This window comes from Juglans regia, chromosome 10, assembly GCF_001411555.2.
Source record: "Juglans regia cultivar Chandler chromosome 10, Walnut 2.0, whole genome shotgun sequence".
Classification (NCBI taxonomy): Eukaryota; Viridiplantae; Streptophyta; class Magnoliopsida; order Fagales; family Juglandaceae; genus Juglans; species Juglans regia.
In genome coordinates, this window is record NC_049910.1 from 5,763,267 (window position 1) to 5,775,879 (window position 12,613).

Genomic DNA, 12,613 nt, shown 5'->3' on the forward strand with positions numbered 1-12,613 from the left:
TAGAAGTACGTAGGACGACTCGTGCACAACTTAACACCCTGCCACGACAGGATGGTGGCAGCAGGTCTGACCTGAGCACGACCTGACACGCCACAATCTCCCTCGACAATCTGAGCAGTGGCTTGACACACTGTCACGGCAGGCGGGAGTGGTAGCAAGTCTGACCCAAATACGACATGACACACCATGATCTCCCTTGGTAGTTGGGTCCAAACCAGATATAAATAATAACCATCCCTCCCACGAGAAGGCTTTTTGAACCTTTTACCATTTTCTTTAGTTCTCTAAGCTTTCTCCATCACTCAAGTACTATTCATTGACTTTGGTATTAGAGTGACTCCCGAAGTCACCGTAGTCCTTTCTTTCACTTAGCTGCAGGTGGTGTGAGCTTGGCTATCATGGCATTGCTCAGGCTGCGAAACATGACATCAATAATATAGATACAACTTTTTTCACAACTCTTTTACAAATGATTTCAAATGAGCCAATACAAACATTACTTCATTCAAAATAATTTTAGATTTTATAAAATAACGTTTTAACATGGATGTAAGTTAGTCAATTTTATAGTTATTTCCAGTCCGCACAGGTCCAAATTTATTTTCACGAGGCTGGTAAGAAATTTAGACTTGGTAAAATGGAAAATGACAAATAAGATTATTTTTATAATTCTTTATATAATTATATTTTAATTAAAATAGATTTTTATAAAATAATATCATGTATAAATATTCTTAGTTTAAAATATAATTATATAAAATACAGTAAAATTTTGCCTCTATCTTTATTCAATAAAATATTTATAATATAAGAGTGACAATATATAACACGACTAGTTAATCTAATACGAAAATGACATGAAATTAGAAGGTTTGAATTTGATATAAATAGGTTGAGATACGATTAGTAAACGGGCCAATAATAGATGGATCAATACACTTAACCCGAAATCAACCCACAATAGCATATTTAAATTTTATTTTAAAATTATAATTTTATTATTGTTAGGTTGTAATATTGATAATTTTAGACATGTTTATGTTTTTATTAAGTGGATTGTAATTCTGGATCAATGCTCATATTTGTTATTGTTGGATTTTTAATGTTAATTTTATTATAAGTTAAAATCTAAAAAATATTAATAGTTTTTTTAATTGTCAATCTTATTATTATTATTTTTTAGATATTATGATTATTAATAAATATAAATTTTAAATTTTATGTTAATCAGATCAAATTAGTTATGTGAGTTAGTTTAATTTATTTACATAAAACAAATTAAAATGAATCGTATTGTATTGACTAATTTTTAATTAATTATTAAATGAATGATATTATACCATCTATTATTTAAATAAATGGTATTAAAATTTCAGTTTATAACTCGTTTAGCTTAACCATAGAGTTTAGTTTGATTTATATAATCAAAATTTAAAGACTTAGGCAAAATATCTGATTATTATTTATTATTTTATTATTATTTTTTAAATATTTTTATTATTATTTAATATTTTATTATTTAATATTATTATTATTTTATTATTCACAAAATAACTCACTGCTCAAGCGCATCCAGACTACGCCAACACCACCGTTGAGTAATGCCACCCCGCCTCTATAAATAGTTTACCTCTTTGCCTGTCTCACTCGTTCGCTTGAATTGAAGTCAAACCAAAACCAAAATGGCTCTGCAACTGTGGGAGACATTGAAGGAGGCGATCCCAGTCTACACGGGGCTATCTCCAGCTACCTTCTTTACAGTTCTTGCTCTTTTATTCGCCGTCTACTACGTGATATCGGGGCTTTTCGGATCGTCCGATCGTCATTATAGTCCCCGGGAAAGCGAGCAGCTGTCGCAGCCTCCGCCGCCTCCGGTACAGCTCGGGGAGATTACTGAGGAGGAGCTCAAGCAGTACGATGGATCCGACCCCGCGAAGCCTCTGCTCATGGCCATCAAGGGCCAGATCTACGACGTGTCGCAGAGCAGGTACTATTTGGTACCAAATTTGTAGATTGAATTTGCGGGAAATATAAATTTAGCGTATGGGTTTGTAGAAATAATGGTATAATTCACTTTTTAGAGCGTTTTTCGCTCTTTGGGATTCTGGGTAGTCAAAATTTTAGAAATCTTTTGGGGGAGGGGAGAGGTGTTATTGGTTGTTTTTGTTCAACGGCTTTGGCTTCTGGGTATGTGAAAAGTGACCTTTAAAAGGGTTGCGTCGATGGTTTTTTTAAATCAATGTATTACGTTTTAGGTTTTAACAAATTCCATGATCGAGGGTTATTTTTTTCGAGTGTCCTGACGATTCTCCATGAAGACGCATTTTGACTGATTATCATCTTCGGTAGAAAAGTGTACTCATGTAATTTTAGTTCGTTATTGAACTTTTACCTCTATTTTCATATGAATTACAGAGGCTTGTTGTTGATATGTCATTTTTTTGTGCTTTGATGATCCATTGTTAATACGATTAGACTTGTTGGCATGGTAATTTGGTTGTCTAAAAAGAGGTTGTCTCGATATTTGTTAGCTTATTCAAATATATGGTAGGTGCTTAATATAGGTTGGATGAGGGGTCTTATTACTTGAAACCTTTTGGATTCTCTATACATCACACTGGATGAGAGAGTAATCTGTAGTCCATGATGAACCCATTTTTTAGACAAAAGCTGGGCCAACTTTCATGATTTCCTATCTTATGTGTGTGTTCCTGTCTCTCCTTGATCGAGTTATGGGTCGAACTGGCCTTTTGCTTTCACCAACTTTTTTCTGCTTTCCCTGCAATATGCTTGCTTTTAACTACTTTTTGTGCTTGTTTTTGTTTGGAATTCTCTTTTCAGTATGTTTCTTTTGAAATCAAGATTAAAGGCTGGCTTTTGATTTGAGCATCTAATCTAAACCCGTCTTCCTGGTAGGGTATTTTATGGACCTGGTGGACCTTATGCACTGTTTGCCGGAAAGGATGCAAGCAGAGCTCTTGCAAAAATGTCTTTCGAAGAGAAAGATCTGACTGGGGATGTATCTGGTCTCAGTCCATTTGAAGTTGACGCTCTGCAGGACTGGGAATACAAGTTTATGAGCAAGTATGTTAAGGTTGGAAGTGTCAAGTCTGCAGTAGTGACGGATGGGGCGCCTGCCGAAGAACCTGCAGAATCTACAGATCGTGACGTTGCTAAACCTGCCGAAGATGGTCCTTCAGAAAGTGCAGCTGTTGTAAGCGAGGAAACTCCTTTAGGTGCTGATGCTGTAAAAGAGTAATCCTTGGATAAAGCAAGCGCCACCATTGCAAACTTGGTATTTCATGAATCATGTTTGACACAAGTTTAAGATTGCAGTATAATATACCTCTCTTGAGAACAGGTCTGTTTAAAGTCTAGTTTGTCGAATAATGTATTAAACCCTGGATATTTTCATAGCTGCAACCTTTACCTTACCTCCTTCGGTGCATTTTATTTGATCGGAGGAGTGTAGCGAAATAGATTAATTACTAGTAGGGTGTTCGCTTTTGCTCCATGATATGCAATTTGAATTTAACTTTGGTCCGGATCCGGCATGAAAGGACGTACCACTCCTATGGGAAGCTGTTGGCCCGCCCATCTTCTCCTTCCCAATTTCAGCTTCTCCTTCACAGACTACTATCCATTTTCGGCTTTTACCTCCTCATTTTTCTTCCCTCCTCCCTCTTAGAGGTCTCAATCCCGTTGTTTGTTCTCCCAAATACTCAATTCCACTTCTCCCTCCTCTCTGCTTGGTTCTTGAGAAAATAACACGAAGGAAAGAATATTTTGTTTCTGAATTTTCTAGAGCAAAATCGAGGCAAGTTTTATAATTTAGATTAAAATTTTGAACAGAACAAATTGAAAAAAAGAAGGGATTTTATTTCCTTTTCACAGGTTTCTCGGTAACGAAAAGCAATTTACACCTCTCCATTACACGACACTAAAGGGTTGAATTCGACACTTTCTTGAAAGTAATCATTATTAAGATTTCTTCTATCTATTCAACATTTTCTTTGCTTTTCTTGAGTTTCTCCGCAAACAAACGGGGGAAATGAGAATGCCAGGTACCAGGTGGGGTTGAATTTGGGGGACCGAGCCATCCTTTCAGCACAACAATTTGTACACTTGGATTAAAAGCCTTGGTCCCTTAACCACCGCCCCTTGAGATTAGCCATTGAAAAGTAGATCCTAAATTGTCGGATTATGGTATTCCAATACACGCTTGGCCGACTAAACACACGTTGGAGCCAGACATATCTGTCCTAAGTGGTGGGTTACGTGTCAGAATGTGATTGAGCATGCAATTTACACCTAGTTATATAGAGTCTAATTAGCAGTATCACATTCTACGGTTTATCCGACCAACTATACGCCGTCCAGTGCTAAAATGACATCAACATTGGGTGTCATACACCAACTCGTTAGCGGCATCTCTGATTATCTAATCTTTCTTTCAGTTAGGCCTAATAATGATAACAAAACGGGTATGTAGTCATTTTGATACTTACTGATTGTGAATCTTGGCCTTTTCTTCATCCTCACAAAGTTGCCTGATTCCATTATATGTGTGTATAAGTATTCTTATACAATCAAACAACACCGAAGATCCTATTTTCTCTCTTCTTTAAACTCCCTTTCCAATCTCCTTTTCCTAAAGTTTTGAGACATGGGAATTCAAAGCTTTTCACTTATAACTGTGTTCTTCATTAGTCTTCTAGTATCTGCACATCCTTCTAGTTGCCGGCAAATCAACAGGACACTCGATGACGAATTAACAGAACCAAGAATAAGAACAAAGCCGTCTTCTCCATTTCCCCGGCATCATCCGAGTAGTACTGTTGCTCAATTCGCGGCATTCAGAGACAACAAGGTCAAGCATGATGTGCACATTGTTTCACATCCACGTGTTCCAGGGGGACCAAACCCACTTCACAACTGAGTGGCCGCTGTAATGTTTAGAAGATCGAAGCATATATAGAGTTCAGTTATGTTTTGAGCCTGTAGCTTTGCTGACTTTAGTGAAAGGTCTCTGTCAAACTGTTTATCACATTAATCTTTCTAGAAAACCATGTTGTTCATCATTAAGGATTTGGTTTGCTATTTGGCAAGAACAACCCCGAAAGATTCCCAGAAACTCTGGACGAGTAATGATTTATGTGATCCTTACCAATTACTCTGTAGACTTTGGATAAGAGGAAAAATATGACCTATAAATGAAACAGAAGATATGGGTTTTTGTTATTGCACTGAGTTATATATTCATCAGTAGCTCAATATCATTGATGGTTCAGAAATGAGCATTATTGAAATTTAAATTTGATTCTGTTTGCTAATTCATCATGATTGCTTTGCCATATAATTTGGAAATAGAGTTGAATCTCTAGAGCTTTTAAGATGCTTCCATGCTTGGTAAGCCCAGCTTCATTATTTGTCATTTATGGCCAAATTAAATGAAGAACGAGGGATTCCTTTGTTTTGTTTTGTTTCATATTTTATTTTCCTCCCTGCGAGAATATGGCATTATTAACTATATATAATGGGTACAGTCAATGCCAATGGCATAACAACCAGGTATCAGGATTGATTTATGCAAGCTGGGATAGGTCAGATCTCATCTATGGCAGACGCAATTTTAGCTTCATAGCAGTTTAATGGAGAAGTCTGCTTGCTTACACCATCAATTTTGGATATAGCATTGAAGAAAATATTTTGTTATTTTATATGTTTTAATCTTTATTTTCTAATTTGTTAAGGCAGCAAAGGTACATGTATCAGACTCAACCATATCACGGAAGCTTCTAGAGTCTTAGAGAATATTCAACAGAATACAAATTATTCTAGAAGAATATTTGTGTAACTGACTTGGCTAGGTGTCATCACTGTATGACTATATGACAAATTCTGTTATGACAATTGTCTATATAAAGGACTCTTGGTATACTGGAAATCGCATGGCAGTGAATATCATTTCGTGAAATACAATAATCTCTTTGAACTTTTCTCAAACACTTCATACTCATGTTCAATTTTTACTTCATTATGGTATCTAGTGTTAAGAAGTTCCACATGATTTAGGAACAAACTCATATTGTGCTTTATAAAGAGTTACCACACTCCTCCTATTAGGCCTTTTATGGAGAGAAATGAGTGTTTCAATATGGTATTAGAGCCTACCATAGGACGAATGTGGGTCCACACTACTTATCCCGTGACAAGGACCAGAAAAAAATACTGGCCTGCACGTGAGGGAGGGTGTTGAGGAATAATCTCACATTGCCTGTAAACAAGGTGTTAGACATGTTTATAAGGAATGAACAATCTTCTATTGTTGAACCGGTTTTATGAGATGAGTTAGACCCATGAATTTCTTTATGGTATCAGAGTAGGTTAACCTATGACCGATGATGGTGTCCTGCGACCTACCCATGATGATGGTACCGGAAATACCGGCCCACACGTGAGGGGCGTGTTGAGAAATCTCACACAGTTTAGGAACAAAATCATCTTGTGCTTTATACGAAGTTACCCCACTGCTCATATTAGACATTTTATAGGGAAAAATGAGTGTTTCTATATCTAGAGCCTAAAAGGACTCATGTCCATTTTTTTTTTTCAATTCTTTTCTCCCACCTCATGGATTCACTAGACAAAACAGCCACCGTAAATACCTCCATCATCAACTCAGCCACACATTTCATCACAATCAAACTTACCATCAACAACTACCTTTTGTGGAAGGCACAAATTGTGTCGTTCTATAAGGGTCATCAACTCTACGGTTTTGTTGATGGTTCCTTCCCCATACCCACTCCCATTCTTGATGATAATCCTAACCCAACACATACACGTTGGCATCTACATGATCAATTGATCATTTCAACAATTAATTCCTCTCTCTCTAATAATGTATTGCTCGAGTACTCAACTACACTACTTCTTGTGAGGTTTGGACCACTCTTCAAAATCTTTTTTCTGCCAAATCATTAGCTCATATTGCTCATACCAAATATCAGCTAGCTACACTAAAAAAAGGTTCTGAATCAGTTTCAGAATATTTTACCAAAGTCAAAGCACTGGCTGCATCACTCGGCATCGTTGGACATACCCTTTCTGACTTTGAGTTTTCCATTGATCTCCTAGTTGGTCTTGGCACAAACTATGAATCTCTTGTCACTTCCCTCACCACACGACCTGACCCACTATCATAAATCTTGTATTGCACATCAAACACTATCTCTTCTGTTTAGTACAACACTTGTTGCACATAACACAATGACCAGACCATCCTCTTCTCGTGGTCATAACTCTTATTTTCGTGGTGGACGACATTGTCGTAGTAGTAGAGGGTCTTTTCATAATCCAAGACCTGGGGGGGCAACCTTCAAACACCTTTTCAAATTGCCTTGACCCACGACTTGTATGTCAAGTATGTTTTAAACCCGGGCATACTATAATTTCATGCTATTATCGTTTCAACTAAACATAACAAGCCTTAGCCCCGAATTCCCTCACAGCAAACTATACATCCCTCTCCACAACCACATCATCCTCTTCCTCATGGTTTCTGGACATTGCAACTACACATCATGTCATCTTCTGAAAAACTCACTGCATTTGATGATTGTTCGTTTAAGGATCCGCAATGGTACCGCAATGTAGTTGGTAGCCTTCGGTATCTAGCCTTTACACGACCTGATATCTCATTCGCGGTTAATCGAGTATGCCAGTATATGCATTTTCCCCACCTTCCCTACTGACAAGTTGTCAAACAAATACTTCGTTACCTCAACCATACTAGATATTTAGGTTTGTGTTTTTCCCTCTCTTCCACCTTTACATTATTTGCATTTTCTGATGCTGACTGGGATGGTTGCCTTGATGATCGTAAATCTATTAGTGGTTTTTGTATTTATTTTGTAAGTTATCTCATTCCTTGGGGTTCTAAAAGGCAACCTACCATTGTTCGGTCTTCTACTGAAGTCGAGTATAAATCTATTGTTAACACTACTTGTGAGTTTCTTTGATTGTAGTCCTTATTATGTGAACTTGGAATTTTTCTTTCTGCACCTCATACTTTATGGTGTGACAATCTTGGTGCTACCTATTTGTCTCATAATCATGTCTTACACTCTTGGATCAAGCATGTAAACTTGGACTATCACTTTGTGAGAGAACGGGTTGCAGCCAAATTCCTTCAAATTTCATTCATTTCCAACAAGGATCAGATCGCTGATATCCTCACAAAGCCTCTTGCCTTTGCACGGTTTTCCTAGCTCCGATCAAGTCTCACTCTCACTCCAGTGCCACTTACATCGCGGGGGGGTGTTAAGGCATCAAATGTACCTGCATCAGACTCAACCATATCATGGAAGCTTCTAAAGTCTTAGAGAATATTCAACAAAATAAAAATTATTCTAGAATAATATTTATGTAACTAACTTGGCTAGGTGTCATCACAGTATGACTATAGGACAAATTCTATTATGGCAATTGTCTATATAAAAGACTTTTTGTGTACTGGAAATCACATGGCAGTGAATATCATTTCGTGAAATACAATTTGTATTTTGAGTCTGATGTTCAATTTGAACTTTTCTCAAACACTTCATACTCATGTTCAATTTTTACTTCATTATAATTGATGCTTTGCATATTGACTTCGTGAAAGGTAAGAAATGAAATGTAGATGCGACTTCTCCAAAAGTAAGCTTTTGGCGTTTTGAGAAGCTTTTGGCGTTTTGAGATGCATGAGTTGCTCTTGCAACGAATAATCAAAATTATCTGAGACTTGAAAATTGAAAACAAACATAGATGTGAGTTTTGGATTGGTCTTCCCCTCTCTATGTGTTGTGTCCCTTTGTCAGCTGCCTATTGAAGTCAAAAAGACTTCACAAAAATAAATTTACAAACTGACATGATTTTGTATGATATATTAGATATATTTCACAATCTAACGTCATACTACATCAAATCATATTAGTTTGTAATTTTACTATTGTGAGATCTCTTTGGGTTGAACCATTCTCTTTGTAGAAAGGTTGGGCGACAATTGTAGCTGTAAGATGTGGACTGGTTGGGCAGTTGGATGGCTGTATGAAAGTTAAGTGTCAAGTTCATATTTGTTTGTAGTGGGGCTAGTAGATACACGTGTAGTAACAGATTTAGAGCAATCACATTCGATTCCCTATAAATTTTCCTAAATTTTGACTAAAACATGTATTTCTTAAAATTTTATCCTAAATTTTACTCATATTTAAAAAACCTCTTACATCTCACTTCCTATCATTTCTCTATTCTATTAAAATAATATTTCTCTACTCTTTCTTTATTAATTTCTTCTTACTTCCCTTTATAATTTTAACTATTCATTCTTTTATCTTTTTTCTTATATTTTGAACCATCACTTTCTAGCTAAGATTTTAAACGAAGCCGATTTTTTTTTTCAGGTACCATAATAGTTTGTAAATTATTACAATTTTAAAAATAATATAATTTTTTTTATCATCAAAATCTACATTTTCCAACGTTAATATTTTGTAACGGATAAATTTTAAACGATCATGGTTTTGTCCAAGATCTAACGGTAATATTTTTTTGTCTTTTGTCTAACAGTAACTTCCTTTGTTCAAGATCTAACAATAATATTTTTTATCATTTGTCTAATAATAACATTTTTTGTCTGAGATCTAACGATAATTGATGCAGGGACCACAACACAACTTATAACAGATTGGGGATAAGTAACAACCAACACAATGCAATATGAAAGCCCTTTGCTTGATCCAACCAACAAATATAAACAACATACTAAATGGAACAAATTTAGGGACCACGGGTTAATATATTGAGCAATCGGAGTTTCATTATTAAAGTAAGATGAAAACAATTGTTGATTTAAAGATTTAAAGATGTTAAGCATGAAACCATCACCGCACACCAGGAAAAATAACAAACAAATCCAACCAAGCTTGAAAATCATGTCTATTTATTCAATCTGTCCATAGCTTGATGCAATAACCACAACACAACATATAACAAATTGGGAAGATAAGTAAATATGAGATAAGAAACAACCAAATATTATAAATATTTTTTCATGGGGCTCAGAATGGTTTTGTTTTGTTTTCTTTAATTTTTTTTTTCGTAGGAAAGGAGCCCAAGCTCGAATAGCTACAAAACATTTAACCCCGGTTTCTTTTGTGAAACTTTCACAATAAATATGGTCATCCGGGTTACTTTGCTATATTGATTGAGCACCATTCAGAGCACTTGTGATTTTACACTTCCAATACAAAACTCAATCATCATCATAGCTTTACATTACATGCAGCCCCAATGACAGCCATGCTTCAACACCAAAAGCTGCAAAGGACAAAGGTATAACTGAACAACAAAACAAATAACCAATGAACAATAAGAACTAGGTAACCCAACAACACAAAACAATAATCAAGAGATCACAAATGACATATGTGGAAGCCAAATATCACAACAACAACTTTCACAAATTCAAGTATGACATTGCCCAAATTGCTTGGTCCTCACAAAACTTATCAAACAATAGTGACTCAAATCACTGAATCACACAAAGCCAGTAATCACAGAAAACCCAACTCAAAGAATATAACACAAAGACTTCATTGGAGAATATGAAAATCACACAAATTACACAAAACACAAATCAAAGAAGCTATAAAATCAAATGACAACCAAATTGATTTTTCATAAATTTCTTTCAAAATTTCTAACAAAACCTCAGTTGGTGAAACTCTAGAGAAGCTCAGACAAAGACATGCGAGATAGGGAATACAGTTAGTTAAGGCTAGGGTTTTCGATTTTAAACTCACAAAGAACCAATGGAACACATGCGAGATGGTACAAAGGGATTCAAGAGATCATTTCTCCCAGATGAAACCCATGAGAGAGATTGAAAGCGTGTGTGGCTGTTAGTTTGCACGTGACAAGGGTAGAAACTTGTCTATTGAAGACGATTGGAGGGGCTACCATTTATAGTCATAAACGGTATGAGAGATGGTCGATACTAACTAGGGCATGAAAGAGAGTTGAACGCAGGACAAAGAGCGAGAAAATAATAAACAATGTCTTTGGGGATGTACAATGGCTCTCCATATTTAGAGAACTATTATAGAAATTGCAAATGAAATCCCTAATTTAGGGAACCGAATGAAGGGGAATAGAGGTTTTCCTCAAAATTTCTCTTGTATTCTGAAGAATATGGACGTCTAGAGAAGCGGAAGAAGGTGCTCTTCCATCCTAGAAGTTTAATCCATGTGCAGCATTGAGGGATATAAATAGTAATAAGACCCAATATAACTCAAGAGTAAGGAAGAAAATATTCGATATTAAAACCATATAAATAATTAGAGTTTTAATATTTAATAATGACTTAAAATATTTATCTAAGGACTTAAAAGGAAGGGTTGAGATTAATTTCTTAAAAATATTTAATAAAATTTGATTATTTATTTAATGATGAAATATTAGTATTTTATAAATTAAATTTGATAGTTTATATATGATTTGTTATTTATATTTTAATTATTTTAATTTTAAATTAGTTTAAATCAGTGTTTTAATAAGAGAAAATATTTATATATAAATTTTAACAAGAGAAATTATTTATTATAGTAATAAATATTACAGTTTTATAATTATATCTCTAAATTTTAATAGAAATTATTTATATAATTTTAAAGTGTGTAAAATCTGCACAATTTAAACAAATTTTAGATCCCAAATGTTTGATTTTACGGTAAAACCTCTGCCCCTCTCTCTTCCTCCCTCACTTTTCTCCCCCCGGATCTCTCTCTCCTCCCTCTCCTTCAGCGTACGCCATACGCTCTCCCCATGCCCAATTCCTCCACTGCCCAGTCCGGAGCCGCCGTGCGCCGGTGAGTCTCACCGCCCCTTCCACCGGCACCACCTCACTCCGGCGAGTCCCCCCACACCGGTCTCCCTCTCTCACGCTCTTTCTTCCTCTCTCTCGGTAGTGCACAGCCCGAATGGGCTTAATGTTGCTGCGCCACCGTGCGCCGTCTTCCGATGCCACCACCTCCACGGTAGCCTCTCCTGCCACCGGCCATCCTCCTCCAGCGAGCTCGGCCTCCATCTCCCTGCCGTTTGCCCCCAGGAAGTCCACCTCTCTCTTGCACGGATTCTCCACACCCACGGCGGAGCTCCACCTCCTCTGGCCACCACACCACTACCGGGACCTCCTTTGGCCACCGACCACCTCTCGTAGCCATCCCCACGTCCAGCCGAGCCACCATGCATGCTCACCTCTCTCACGCTCTCTCCCTCTCACACACGGCCAGTTTCCCCTCCACCACCGTGATTTGTCTGATGATTTTTTTATTTTGTGGTGATTTTGTTGTATTTTGTGATGAATTTACTGTGATTTTGTGGAAATTTTGCCGTGGTTTTGCTTTGAGGATGCAGAGAGAGGGACGCGGTCTTGCCTTGATTTTGCCGTGGTCTTGTGATTACTGTTCATTACTACTGATGTTGAACAGTAATTTATAGGCTCTTTTAAGTATAAGGTAGAAATATTTGATAAAAAAATAATAAAAATTAAAAAAAAATATAATATATA

General features: G+C 36.4%; 1 protein-coding gene across 1 annotated transcript; it reads left to right on the forward strand.

Annotated features, from left to right (window-relative positions):
- The first annotated feature begins 1,584 nt into the window (after positions 1-1,584).
- On the forward strand, positions 1,585-3,501 carry LOC109007625 (membrane steroid-binding protein 1-like). The gene is made up of 2 exons (XM_018987376.2): positions 1,585-1,987; positions 2,917-3,501. Exons 1-2 carry the CDS (start codon positions 1,683-1,685, stop codon positions 3,257-3,259), a joined length of 648 nt encoding a protein of 215 aa, XP_018842921.1. The 5' UTR covers positions 1,585-1,682; the 3' UTR covers positions 3,260-3,501.
- The last annotated feature ends 9,112 nt before the right edge of the window (positions 3,502-12,613 follow it).